Source organism: Nerophis lumbriciformis, linkage group LG05 (assembly GCF_033978685.3).
Source record: "Nerophis lumbriciformis linkage group LG05, RoL_Nlum_v2.1, whole genome shotgun sequence".
Classification (NCBI taxonomy): domain Eukaryota; kingdom Metazoa; phylum Chordata; class Actinopteri; order Syngnathiformes; family Syngnathidae; genus Nerophis; species Nerophis lumbriciformis.
In genome coordinates, this window is record NC_084552.2 from 37,069,816 (window position 1) to 37,082,832 (window position 13,017).

At 38.4% G+C, this 13,017-nt stretch overlaps 1 protein-coding gene across 1 annotated transcript; it reads left to right on the plus strand.

Annotated features, from left to right (window-relative positions):
• Positions 1-999: 999 nt before the first annotated feature.
• adissp (adipose secreted signaling protein) lies at positions 1,000-12,632 on the plus strand. Its single transcript, XM_061960574.2, has 6 exons — positions 1,000-1,131; positions 1,791-1,853; positions 2,812-2,942; positions 10,671-10,809; positions 10,877-11,002; positions 11,311-12,632. Exons 2-6 carry the CDS (start codon positions 1,826-1,828, stop codon positions 11,409-11,411), a joined length of 525 nt encoding a protein of 174 aa, XP_061816558.1. The 5' UTR covers positions 1,000-1,131; positions 1,791-1,825; the 3' UTR covers positions 11,412-12,632.
• Positions 12,633-13,017: the final 385 nt, after the last annotated feature.

Here is a 13,017-nt window from a genome sequence, read left to right on the forward strand (position 1 = left end):
GGCACACCAAATACAGCAAGTACATAAAACAATACCAGGTAAAATAATTATTCTACATAGGGATATTATCCCCCACCTCCATCTCTGTACTGATTTTATTTTGCTCAATCAAACAATTGTATGTAATAAGAGTGTATTATTGTATTATTTAGTTAACATTCTTGTCATAGGTTGTTGAATGTATTCTGTATATTTTTAGATTGTTTACGAATAAGTTTCAACCAATTTCCTTTATTCAACCAGGTAAAGTCTCATTGACATTGAAATCTCTTTTCAAGAGCGACCCGACAAAGAGGAAACTTTGTTTATAGAAATACATGTTTTATTCCAGGCAGCTACAACCCTAGCCTAACCCCCTACCCCCACCACATCCCACCTCCCCGAATTGTAAATAATCAAATGTATATGCTTGTTCTTATGCTTTCTGAGCTCACTATGGTTACCACTCGCTGTACATATTCTATCAAGTGAGATCCACACTGTTACAATGTCCATTTCTCAGATTATATTATTGTTGATGACTGAAGTACGCTGATAGCAAACCAACCTACCCCCCCCCCTCCCAACCCATCCACATCCCACCCCCGGATTGTAAATGTAAATAATTCAATGTACATACTCTGATGATTAACTTGTTTGATGACTGTATTATGCTGATAGTAAATATTTATACCATGAGTTGATTAACGTGGACCCCGACTTAAACAAGATGAAAAACTTATTGGGGAGTTACCATTTAGTAGTCAATTGTACAGAATATGTACTGTACTGTGCAATCTACTGATAAAAGTCTCAATCAATCAATTCATTTATTTTCTAAAAGGGATACAAAAACAATACAAATCTTTGTCATGTTTTATTCTGAATCATATAATAAATAGATTGAATATAAAAAATAATCATTAACCCACTGCATTGATTTATTTACCCCGTTATTGGCTCTATCCACACAGCGGTTTGCTCACCTCCCAGTTTAAAGTACAGCAGAAAGAGCTGTCACGTGATCCAATGCGGAAGTGACGTTTGGGGGCGCTTCCCAAAAAAACTGCTTTTGGTCTTAACGACTTTCTGCTCCTCTCACTCCTTTTACTTGGTTTGTTGGTACCAGCAGCCCAGGAAAACCAAGTACCGGTAAGACTAATTTGATTTCTACTTGTGTTATTATTGTCGGTGTTTGCATTTTCCACACGTGTTAGCTTCCTCTTAAATTAAATGTGTTACAATTTTAATATTGCTGCCTTCATTGGTGCAATAATGATATCTCTGTTTGATTCGTTTAATGCTTGCAATCATTTTAGTGGAATGTAGGATTTTGAAATCGGTGTTGGGACACTTAAAAGCTATCTGACAGTCAATTAATTGCTAACTACTGCTGACTGCTGCTGTTTCTACTCATATGTTTTTATGAGTGAAGGCTCCAGCTGCATGGCAGCAGCTTTCACTTAATCCTCTTAGACTGTTTAGCTTTTTATCAAATTGTGGTCTTGTGGCTCCAATGCAGCACATCTGTGCTAACCTGAGACCTGCTTGGCACTCAGCATCGAGTGTTGGAATTGGGGGTTAAATCACCAAAAATGATTCCCGGGCGCAGCTAGCGCTGATGCTCACTGCTCCCCTCACCTCCCAGGGGGTGAGGGTCAAATGTAGAGGATAATCTCACCACACCTAGTGTGTGTGTGACAATCATTAAGAAAAGGAAGAAACACCCAGCTCCTGAGTGTCATTGCATTAATTCTTCAGAGTTTAATTCCTCTTTGCATGTTGTCTCTGTGTTCCTGGGATGTTTCCAGGCAGCATTGAAGTCCAAGGGGATGGCGAGGCTGTGATGCAGACTATGGCTGCAGCTAAGAAGAGTAAGTGACGTCATCACATCACCTGCATGTCTACCTTATTGACTGAATGAGACAAAGGCTGTGATTGTATCACTTCTCCCCAGCACGTCCTCTGTCAGACAGATTAGCATCTGATAAAGCTAGGGATTAATGTGAAATAAACCAGTTCACTAGGATGTGTGTGCGCTCTCTCAGCAGGGGCGTCTAAAGGTACAGCAGATCGACCGCGAATCAAAGAATGCCGAGAGAAGGAAGACAAAAGCAAACAATCTTTTATAATGTCATCATCCTAAATTAGGGATGAATACATTTTTTGGGGGGCCGCATTTCCATAAAATGTAGGACCGAGGGTAGGATTTCTCCCTTTAACATTAGTTTTATTTTCTATATTCCATAAGACCAGCATCCTTTACAGTAGACATTTGATTTTGGTGTGTTTATTTTGTCAGAGTTACAGGAGCACTCTGCTGTTTAAGGACCTTCTGTAAAAAAGCTAGTCAAAACTCATCGCTATGACAGCACTTTAGTGTTTTTAAGAGTCTGCTGCAAAAAATGTGAGTCTCTCATAAGTTCCTTGAACTGAACTTGTGGGCCACCAGTTGAATAGCCCAAATGATAAAACTTTGAGGAACACTACTAGTATTACTAAAGAAATTCAGCAAAAAAAAGTAATGGATTTAAAGGAGTGCCTTGAGGAACGCCTCAGTTATGTAAATCACAAGTGTGGACCTCAGTGTTCTATGTTTGCTAGCGAGGTTAAAATGTCACTGCAACGATCTGCCATTGTGTTTACAGTTGTCCAGGTTTCTCTATGAAACAGGAGCACTCTAATGTTTTAGGAATTTGCTGCAAAAAATGTTTCTCCTAAGTTTTGAACTGACCTCAGCGGTCAGTATGGTTTCGTTCCTGGGCCGGAATTGGCCCCCTGGCCACCAGTTGAATAACCCTTTCCTAAACCTTCCGCCGTCCTCTCCCCCAGGTTGTGCCAAGGTGGCAGGTGGCGTTCGCTTCTCTGAGGCCGGCGCCCCGTCCCATGTCCACTTTGACGACAAGCTGCACGACTCTGTTGTCATGGTAACCGCAGAGGATGATGGCAACTTCTTGGTTAAGGTATGTAACCCCGTCCAGCGGCAGATGTCAGGTTAGTTGGGAGGAAGACAAGATTAACATTTTCATCATCACTAATCTCCTGTGTGTGTGTGTGTGTGTGTGTGTGTGTGTGTGTGTGTGTGTGTGTGTGTGTGTGTGTGTGTGTGTGTGTGTGTGTGTGTGTGTGTGTGTGTGTGTGTGTGTGTGTGTGTGTGTGTGTGTGTGTGTGTGTGACTGTGCGTGTGTGTGTGTGTGGGTGTGGTGGGGGGGTTGCATATGAATGGAGGTTGTGTCACATGCTTGCCAACCTTGAGACCTCCGATTTCGGGAGATGGGGGGGGAGGAGTGGGGGGCGTGGTTAAGAGGGGAAGAGTATATTTACAGCTAGAATTCACCAAGTCAAGTATTTCATATATGTGTATGTGTGTATATATATATATATATATATATATATATATATATAATAAAAAATATATATATTTATTCTAGCTATAAATATTCATTTCTTTTATTATATATATACATATATATATATATATATATATATATATATATATATATATATATATATATATATATAAATAAAATAAATACTTGAATTTCAGTGTTCATTTATTTACACATATACACACACATAACACTCATCTACTCATTGTTGAGTTAAGGGTTGAATTGTCCATCCTTGTTCTATTCTCTGTCACTATTTTTTTTAACCATGCTGAACACACTTTCTGACGATGCATTGCTGTGTGGCACGCACAAAAGTGCTTTCATCAAATGCACTAGATGGCAGTATTGTCCTGTTTAAGAGTGTCACAACATTGCTGTTTACGGCAGACGAACTGCTTTATGGTAGACGAAAACGTGACTGCTGTTGTTGTGTGTTGTTACCGCGCTGGGAGGACATTAATGAAACTGCCTAACAATAAACCCACATAAGAAACCAAGAACTCGCCCTCGATCATTCTACAGTTATAATGATTGGGCAGGCACGTTGTTTATATTGTGGGAAAGCAGACTCAGGTCCGCATGGAGCTGGAGGGGGCGTGGCCTCCAGCTCAGTCTGAATTTCGGGAGATTTTCGGGAGAAAATCTGTCCCGGGAGGTTTTCGGGAGAGGCGCTGAATTTCGGGAGTCTCCCGGTAAATTCGGGAGGGTTGGCAAGTATGGTGTGTCACTCTAATATATTTTGTACATTAAAGATACTAAAAGTAGTCCAACGATGGAAAACGTATATGGTTATGTTATTAGTTTATTTTGAACATGCATATAGTTACAAGGTACTGCTCCCTCCCGGTGTCGTTGCGTTTTTCTTTTGTTCTTGCACTGAACAAAGATCACAGTACCAAGTCAAAATCATTGTGTGTTACATACTTGGCCAATAAAGATGGTTCTGATATCATACATTACATATTGGTAATCCCAACCTTTTTCCGTTTCATAGCAATTTCTTACACCTTTTTGTTCACTTCCTGTATTCAATCTGTAACACAAACAATAAATACATGAGTAAATGAATAATAAGGTTCTTATAAATAAATATTTAAGTAATGTAAGATTGACATAGTGAGATGAAGAGCATTATCTAATTTTTCAATAAAGTTAAATGTTTATCAGGATACTTCTTCATTGTACCGGTACTTTTTAATCCCTTTTGTGTTCGAACACTTTCTTAAACTGTCTCATATTACTTTTTGTTGGTCTTTTTTGCTTAATCAATTCCATAATTTAATTCCACATACTGTTATGCTAAATATCTTAAGTGTTGTATGTGCATACAAAGGTTTTAATTACATGTTTTCCTCTTTCTCCTTTTGTGTTGTACATTCTTGGGTAGCAGATTGTAGTTTGCTTTGTGTATCATTTTTAGCTCTTTGCAAATGCACCAAATCATTTCATTTCAATATTTTTGATTGCATTAATAAAGGGTTTGGATGTTCTCAATAGCCAATGTTAGGTATTATTATTCTAACGGACCTCTTTTGTAACATGTTTAATAAATGTACTTTTGTAGTTATTCTCCATATTTCTGCAGTATATGCTAAACTGTCAAAACAAAACATCCACACTCTATCTGTGTTATCATGCAAAAATATGGGGAAATAACTACAAAAGTACACTTTATTCACTAACCGTGTTACGAAACTGGTCAGTTAGAACAATACAGTACATAGTGTTGGATATAGAGAACATACAAAGCCTTACTAACTACTGTGTAACCTTAGGGAAAAACATTATTTAAAACATTTGTATTCAAATACAACACTAAAAACTTCAGTTTAGTATATCAGTATGTGGAATTAAATTATGGAATGGATCAAGCAAAAAAAAGTCAAATAATGTACTAATATGATCCAGTTTAAGAAAATGTTCAAATTCAAAGTGTTTCCAAGGTACAAGGAAGAAGAATTCTTATAATCATCTTGAACCAATTATTGAAAAATGACAATCTCATTTCACTATGTGAATCCCAATTTCACTATTTGTCTATATTTATTTATTTGTGTTAAAGAGCGAGCACAAGAAGTGAACAAACACATGTTTTCAATTGCTATGAAACAAAAAAGGGGTAGGATTACATAAGCTCTGCTTTTTCCTACTACTTTTCAGACATGCTGTAATGACAAACTGGAGATATGTGATGTATCATATTGTAACTTAAACCATAAACCACATATTTGCTTTTTCATTCGTCATGGTTTCCTGGAATTACTTTTTTAATTTAATTTTATTTAGGGAATCGTGTAAATCCGAAGAGATCTTTTGTGGGGTTGGGGGGTTCTTTGCCCATAGGCCTTCGATGATAATAGAACAATCGACAAAAATGAAGTTGAACATTTTTCAATTGAATCAAATTTAACTTTATTTATAAAGCTTTTTTTATACATAAAAATGCAACACAAAGTGCTTTACAGACTTAAAAACAATGCCCGATGATCCACATCCCTCATCATCAATCACACACACACACACACACACACACATACAGTTGTATGCATGGCTCAGTACAGAGGAGCCAGGTGAAGAAAACACTATCACGGGAGCCGTCTGCACCAGGAGATCACCAGACCACGGCTACCAGGATCCCTCTGACAAACGCTTGAAAATAAAATTAATAAAACATGTAAAATAGTGAGAATAAAACATAATATACAAGTAAAACATATTATAAAATACATACATATATATATATATATATATATATATATATATATATATATATATATATATATATATATATATATATATATATATATATACAGTAAATATAAATAAATAAATTGAACTGAACTCCGGGTACTCCGGTTTCCTCCCACATCCAAAGACATGCACCTGGGGATAGGTTGATTGGCAACACTAAATTGGCCCTAGTGTGTGAATGTGAGTGTGAATGTTGTCTGTCTATCTGTGTTGGCCCTGCGATGAGGGGCGACTTGTCCAGGGTGTACCCCGCCTTCCGCCCGATTGTAGCTGAGATAGGCCCCCCGCGACCCCGAAGGGAATAAGCGGTAGAAAATGGATGGATAAATACAATATATCATAACTAATAAGAAATAAAAAGGAAAGTATGAATGACTTCAATAAAATTAATAAATTTGAGGTATAAGCCAAATCAAAAAGATTGGTCTAAAGCCTACTCTTAAAAACATGAACATGCACTTACTGCAGCCCTGAGGTTCCCTCGGCAAGCTGTTCCATAGACTGCAGCCATAATCGTGCTATCTCGTGACTTTGTGTCCTAAATTTTGGAATAATGAGGAGACGAGTGCCGGTGGATCTCTGGGTCGGCAAGGGTTCGCTGGGTAAAAGCAAATCTAAAAGATAAGAATGCCAAATACCATAAAAGCATTTATAAACCATAACGAGAACCTTAAAATTGATCCTGAAACACACGGGCAGCCAATGCAGTGATTTTAAAACTGGTGTAATGTGAGCCCGCCTTCTGGTCTTGGTCAGAACACGAGCAGCTGAATTTTGTAGTAAAGGTGCAATAACATTTTGTAGTAAAGGTGCAATAACATTTTGTAGTAAAGGTGCAATAACATTTTTAGGAAGACAAGAAAGCAAGGCATTACAATAATCTGTACAATTTGTAATGAAAGCATGCATTAGCGTCTCTGTGTTGGCCTGAAAGAGAATTCGAACTCTGGTTATAATCTTAAAATTAAAAAAAAAAATCTATTTTGTTATATTTTTGATATGTGGTATAAAAATAGGCTCAGAGTCGAAAATTACACCGATTTTTCACTCTGAGTAATATGATCAAGGACAATGCTGGCTGTTGTATATGTATTTCTCTCTAAAAGCCTCAGGACCAACAACTAAAACTTCAGTCTCGTCCTGGTTAAGCTGTAAAAGGTTATCTGCCATCCTGGCTTTAATATCTAAAATGCAATTAAAAAGAGTATCAATTAATCTTGTGTCATCAGGAGACATGGAAATGTACAGCTCTGAAATTAGTTCCATGTCTCCTGATGACAGAGACAAATGGAATAATGTAAATATTAAAAATAATAGGACCTAAAATTGAGCCTTGAAGCACACCACATGTGATTTCATGGATCTTTTAGGAGCAATTATCCGTATTTACCAATTATTTTCTGTCCGGGAGATGGGAAGTGAACCACTTGTGAACAGTACCAGAGAGGCCCACCCAGTGTTTGAGTCTATTTAAAAGAATGAGGTGATCTACTGTATCAAAGGCAGCACTAAGATCCAGTAAAACTGAGAATGACAGACTCACTGCACTAAATCTGAGATTATTTATGATCTTTAAAAAAGCCATCTTTGTACTGTGGTTCACCCTAAATCCAGACTGAAACTTCTCTAAAATATAACATTTATTTAAAAAATCATATATTGTTGTTTAAAACAAATGTTTCTAAAATTTTACTTCAAAATGGTACGTTTGAAATTGTTCTATAATTATTAAAATTGTCAGCATCCAAATTGCTCTTCTTTATTAGATTGATTGTAATTGAATCTAAAAGACATGTTGTGGGTTTCATAGTAGAGAAGCGGCAATGAAATGAATGGAGTGTGTCCTCTTGTCATCCACTTATCTTTGTCTATCATACACACACACTGTGCCCAAGTCATCCTTATTTGGACACCCCAGTTTACAATACTCTGCTTGTAGAAAATATGTTTTGTGCATCTCTGAGTGTGTAAGTGGGGGGGTTGCCATGGAAACACGGGGGTGGAGCCGCATGTTTGTGGGATGGCGGCAACGTGCATGAATACCACTTTTCATGAACTGATGGCGGGGTCACGCCGACACGACAGTAGGCAGCGAATGTCGCTTGATTGAAAATGTTAGAAAACAAGTTTCCTTGTCTCAAATTGAATACTTCTTTCAGTACACTTTAATAAGTATACTAAGTTCCTGAGTGTGTGCATTCTGATGGTGTAGTGCTGTCCCAAATGCATAACTGTTGTTGTACACTAATTGAAAAATTATCACAATATTTAGCCACTCCGTTCTAAGTTTGAAAAAGTGTGTTAGTTCTTTCCCTTCTGCTACATAGCCAAGATGCTGACTATTGAGGGTGGTAAGTGTCCATAACTGTGCAATGTTCACTCACCATTTTGGAAGTGTTAAGTGCAACGTCTTTATACTGACAGTACACTGTATGTACCTTTCAGCATTAATGGTGCTTTTGCAGATGTGTAATTTACCCATGCCTTGGGCAGTAATTCGCCCTTATACCATCACAGATGCTGGCTTTTGAACTTTACGCCTGTAACAGTCCGGATGGTTCTTTTCTTCTTTGGTCCGGAGGACACGACGTCCATAGTTTCGAAAAACAATTTGAAATGTGGACTTGTCAGACTACAGAACACTTTTCCACTTTGCATCAGTCCATCTTAGATGAGCTCGGGCCCAGCGAAGCCGGAGGCGTTTCTGGGTGTTGTTGATAAATGGCTTTTCGCTTTGCATAGTAGAGTTGTAACTTGCACTTACAGATGTAGAGTCGAACTCTAGTTACTCACGGTGGTTTTCTGAAGTGTTCCTGAGCCAATGTGGTGATATCCTTTACACACTGATGTCGCTTTTTGATGCAGTACTTTCTGAGTGATCAAAAATCACGGGCATTTAATGTTGGTTTTCTGAACCTTTTGATGATATTACGGACCATAGATGGGGAAATCTCTAAATTCCTTGCAATAGCTCGTTGAGAAATGTTGTTCTTAAACTGTTTGACAATTTGCTCACGCATTTGTTGACAAAGTGGTGACCCTCGCCCCATCCTTGTTTGTGAATGACTGAGCATTTCATGGAAGCTGCTTTTATACCCAATCATGGCATCCACCTGTTCCCAATTAGCATGTTCACCTGTGGGACGTTCAAAATAAGTGTTTGATGAGCATTCCTCAACTTTCTCAGTCTTTTTTGCCACTTGTGCCAGCTTTTTTGAAACATGTTAGAGGCATCAAATTCCAAATGAGCTATTTGCAAATAATAACAAAGTTTACCAGTTCGAATGTTAAGTATCTTGTCTTTGCAGTGTATTCAATTTAATATAGGTTGAAAAGGATTTGCAAATCATTGTATACTGTTTTTATTCACGATTTGCACAACGTCCAAACTTCACTGGTTTTGGATTTTGTATAAAAAGACCCCAATATGGTGACACAAATGCAATTTTATTGTCAGAATGTCAAACAAGAACTTTTTTTTATCCATCCATCCATTTTCTACCGCTTATTCCCTTCGGGGTCGCGGGGGGCGCTGGAGCCTATCTCAGCTACAATCGGGCGGAAGGCGGTGTACACCCTGGACAAGTCGCCACCTCATCGCAGGTCCAACACAGATAGACAGACAACATTCACACTCACATTCACACACTAGGGTCAATTTAGTGTTGCCAATCAACCTATCCCCAGATGCATGTCTTTGGAGGTGGGAGGAAGCCGGAGTACCCGGAGGGAACCCACGCAGTCACGGGAGGACATGTAAACTCCACACAGAAAGATCCCAAGGCCGGGATTGAACTCACGACTACTCAGGACCTTCGTATTGTGAGGCAGACGCACTAACCCCCTCTCCCACCGTTCTGCACTTTTTTTTATGTTTTACCTAAATGCTAGTCATTTATTTGTTCAAAACCTGGTAAGTTTTATTTAAAATACCGCCAAGGTGTATTTTGAAGCGACATGTCAAGTCAGTCTCTCCTCACCCATCTTTGCACCAATGTATGCATTGACCAGATCACTGACTGTGTAACAACTCACGCCGCCTTTCAGGTAACCATCTGCGGTTAAGGTAAAAGAACATGTACAGTCAAAATAAATTGCTTGATTAATCTTACTTAAATTTTTGTGAAAAATTGCATGAGCCAATGCAATACATTTGACAGCCCTCGTACATACATGTGTATATACAATTTGTATTTTAAGCAGCATTTTAAATTATCAGTGAACTATGTATTATATTGTGACATATTTCCAAATCACAATATCCAAATATTGTATCATGAAGTTCTTGCCAATATGCACTAAACAAAGCAGTGATTCTCACACTCTGGTACGCTTACCACTACTGGCACGTGGGCACCATCTCGTGGTACGCCAAACAATCACTTGATTAAATATTCAAATAGTGTTACTGTTCAAACTGCATGTAATATTACCCAAACTAGTGAAAATATATTCTGTCTTGTTTTAATGACTACTTGGGCCTACTACGCTACTGTATTCTAATTTTGGTCATTAGGATCAATAAAGTTCTGTCTAATCTAATCTAAGGTGGGCTTTCTGAAGACACAGCACCGCTATGAAATCACCTTCACCCTGCCCGAGGTCCCAGCCCTTGGCAAGGACGTGTGTCCGGCGCCGCTAACAAGCCCCCACCTCCGGATCGTCGACATCTCGCCTGCTCTGGAGGGTACACTGTGTGTGTGTGCGCATCTGCACATGTGATCAAAACTGATGTGTATGTGTGTGCCTTTTAGGAGGTGTAAAGGTGACATGCGAGTACCTTGCGCAGCAGGAGGGGGTGCTGTGTGAGGAGGTGCAGCTCCTGAGCGAGGACAACCAAGACGTGTGTGTCAAGGTCAAAGTTCACGCCAGAGTCATGGGTGAGCGAATGGTCACTCACTTAAAGGGTGTCCACAGTGCAGCCCGAGGCACAGTTGTCATCCGCAACTTGTCTTTTGTATTAATTAAAAAAATGCCAATTAAAGAAGGCTGCGGAAAAATGGGAAAGAGAGCAAAAAGGTGTTGACAATAACTAAACAATTTAAATGAGCCCACATTTATATGCGTGCCTGGCTGGACAAAGTGTGGACAATCCGTGACTCAATGTGCTGCTGACCCCTGCTGGTGTTCAGTCACAGCTACAATAACTTCACAAGAACAAAATTTTTTGACCTTTTTTTGTTTGCAGACCGCCATCATGGAACACCCATGCTGCTGGAGGGAGTCCGCTGTATCGGGGTGGACCTCGAGTACGATTCTGAACAGAGTGACTGGCAGGGGTTTGACTGATGCACACACGCACACGCACACGCTCAATCCAGTCGTTGCCTTCATTTTTTGGTCTAAACTAAATTCAGCCACAAAGGGACATGATACATTTTTTCCAAGTAAATTGCAGTGAATATTTAATATTCTTGTTTGACCACAAGGAGGTACTGTAGGCTTTCATAGTGGTGCATGTAAAATGGAAGGCCCTCCCTCAGCTGACCCGAATGTTTTAATATATTGTTTTAGTTTAAAGCCATACAATACTAAAAGTTACAATAAAAAGGTTCAACGTTCGCCTTCAGAACACAAGTGCCTTCGTTCTTCCTCTTCTCCTGACGTTTGGAGCAGCAACATGACCTCCTTTTTACTAAGATTTTCCACACCTTTCACCCTCACTCACTGTTATTTATTTCTGTTTGCTTTGTGCTTTCTTGCGGCTGCTGTTTTTGTCCTTTGTACCAGTGTGTTTAGAAAATTGTAAGTATACCAGGTATGTCCAAACTTTTATAAACTGAGGGCCGCAGACTGAAAATTCAAAGAATGCTGTTTTGGTACTATTCAAAACTAGTACACATAGTTTTTTAAAGGGAAAAAGCAGCCTGCATGTCAGCTTTGTGTTATATTTATTAGCATCGACATTTTAACTATTTCTCGTTACCATACACCCGTTCCCTCTTTTATTACACTTTTTATGTTTTGTTTATTTTGTTTTCGTAAAATAATTTTTTTTAAATGTGCAGCGTACACCATTAATTATGCAGTTCCTTGTTGAGATTCTAGGTGGCAGTGTAAGCTGCTCCAAAGAATTGGTGGTGAAGGTTTGATGGCTGCTTACTGACATTGTTGTTTTTTACAATTATCTCAATTAGTCTTGATTAGTTTTGTTTAGTCTTGATTGTTGAACCCAACCTCATTATTATTGTCTTTATTTAACACACACATAACATTTTGCTTTTTTCCACGGTGAAAAACATGACTTTTAAAACTTGTTGTAGGTTACACAACATTTGATTGAACTGCTTCTTAATTGTATAGATAATGCAGACATTACATGATAATGAGATATAATTTTATGATTCCAATATTTAAATGAGTATTTTTATTTTTAACTACCAACAAAAATGGTAAAGGATGGCTGTCAAACTTTGATTGTTCTTGTTTTGTATTAGTAATATACTTTTAAAATGTACATACTGCTGTTTGAGTTGTGAAACTGAAAATAAAAAATATTGGGACTCGAAAGAGCCATACTATTTTCTTCTGCTTATTATAATAAAAAAAAATGGTTAAACCCGTAAAGGAGTTTGCTGGACACGTGAGAAAAATCTGGAGGCACACACACGCACGCACACGCACACACACACACACACACACACACACACACACACACACACACACACACACACACACACACAACTCAACAACATCAATATTTATCAAAAGACCTGCAATGTGCTTCCTGTAATATAAATATTGTGGTAGAGATTCTCTCGGTTGTGACGTTGACATGATTAAAAAAAAGTTCATGTTGAATAGGCAGAGTTGACCCAAAAATAAATGGCAAGATTTAGATGCATGCATGCTACAAACAAACTTTATGTAGGGCTAAAGGAAAATGTTTCTGCTG

Bases quoted from the DNA above. Each gene is read 5' to 3' on its own strand.
- adissp (XM_061960574.2), top strand. From the start codon at position 1,826: ATGCAGACTATGGCTGCAGCTAAGAAGA. The intron at 2,943-10,670 runs GTATGTAACCCC...ATCTAATCTAAG, and splicing joins ATGGCAACTTCTTGGTTAAG to GTGGGCTTTCTGAAGACACA. The intron at 10,810-10,876 runs GTACACTGTGTG...TGTGCCTTTTAG, and splicing joins CATCTCGCCTGCTCTGGAGG to GAGGTGTAAAGGTGACATGC.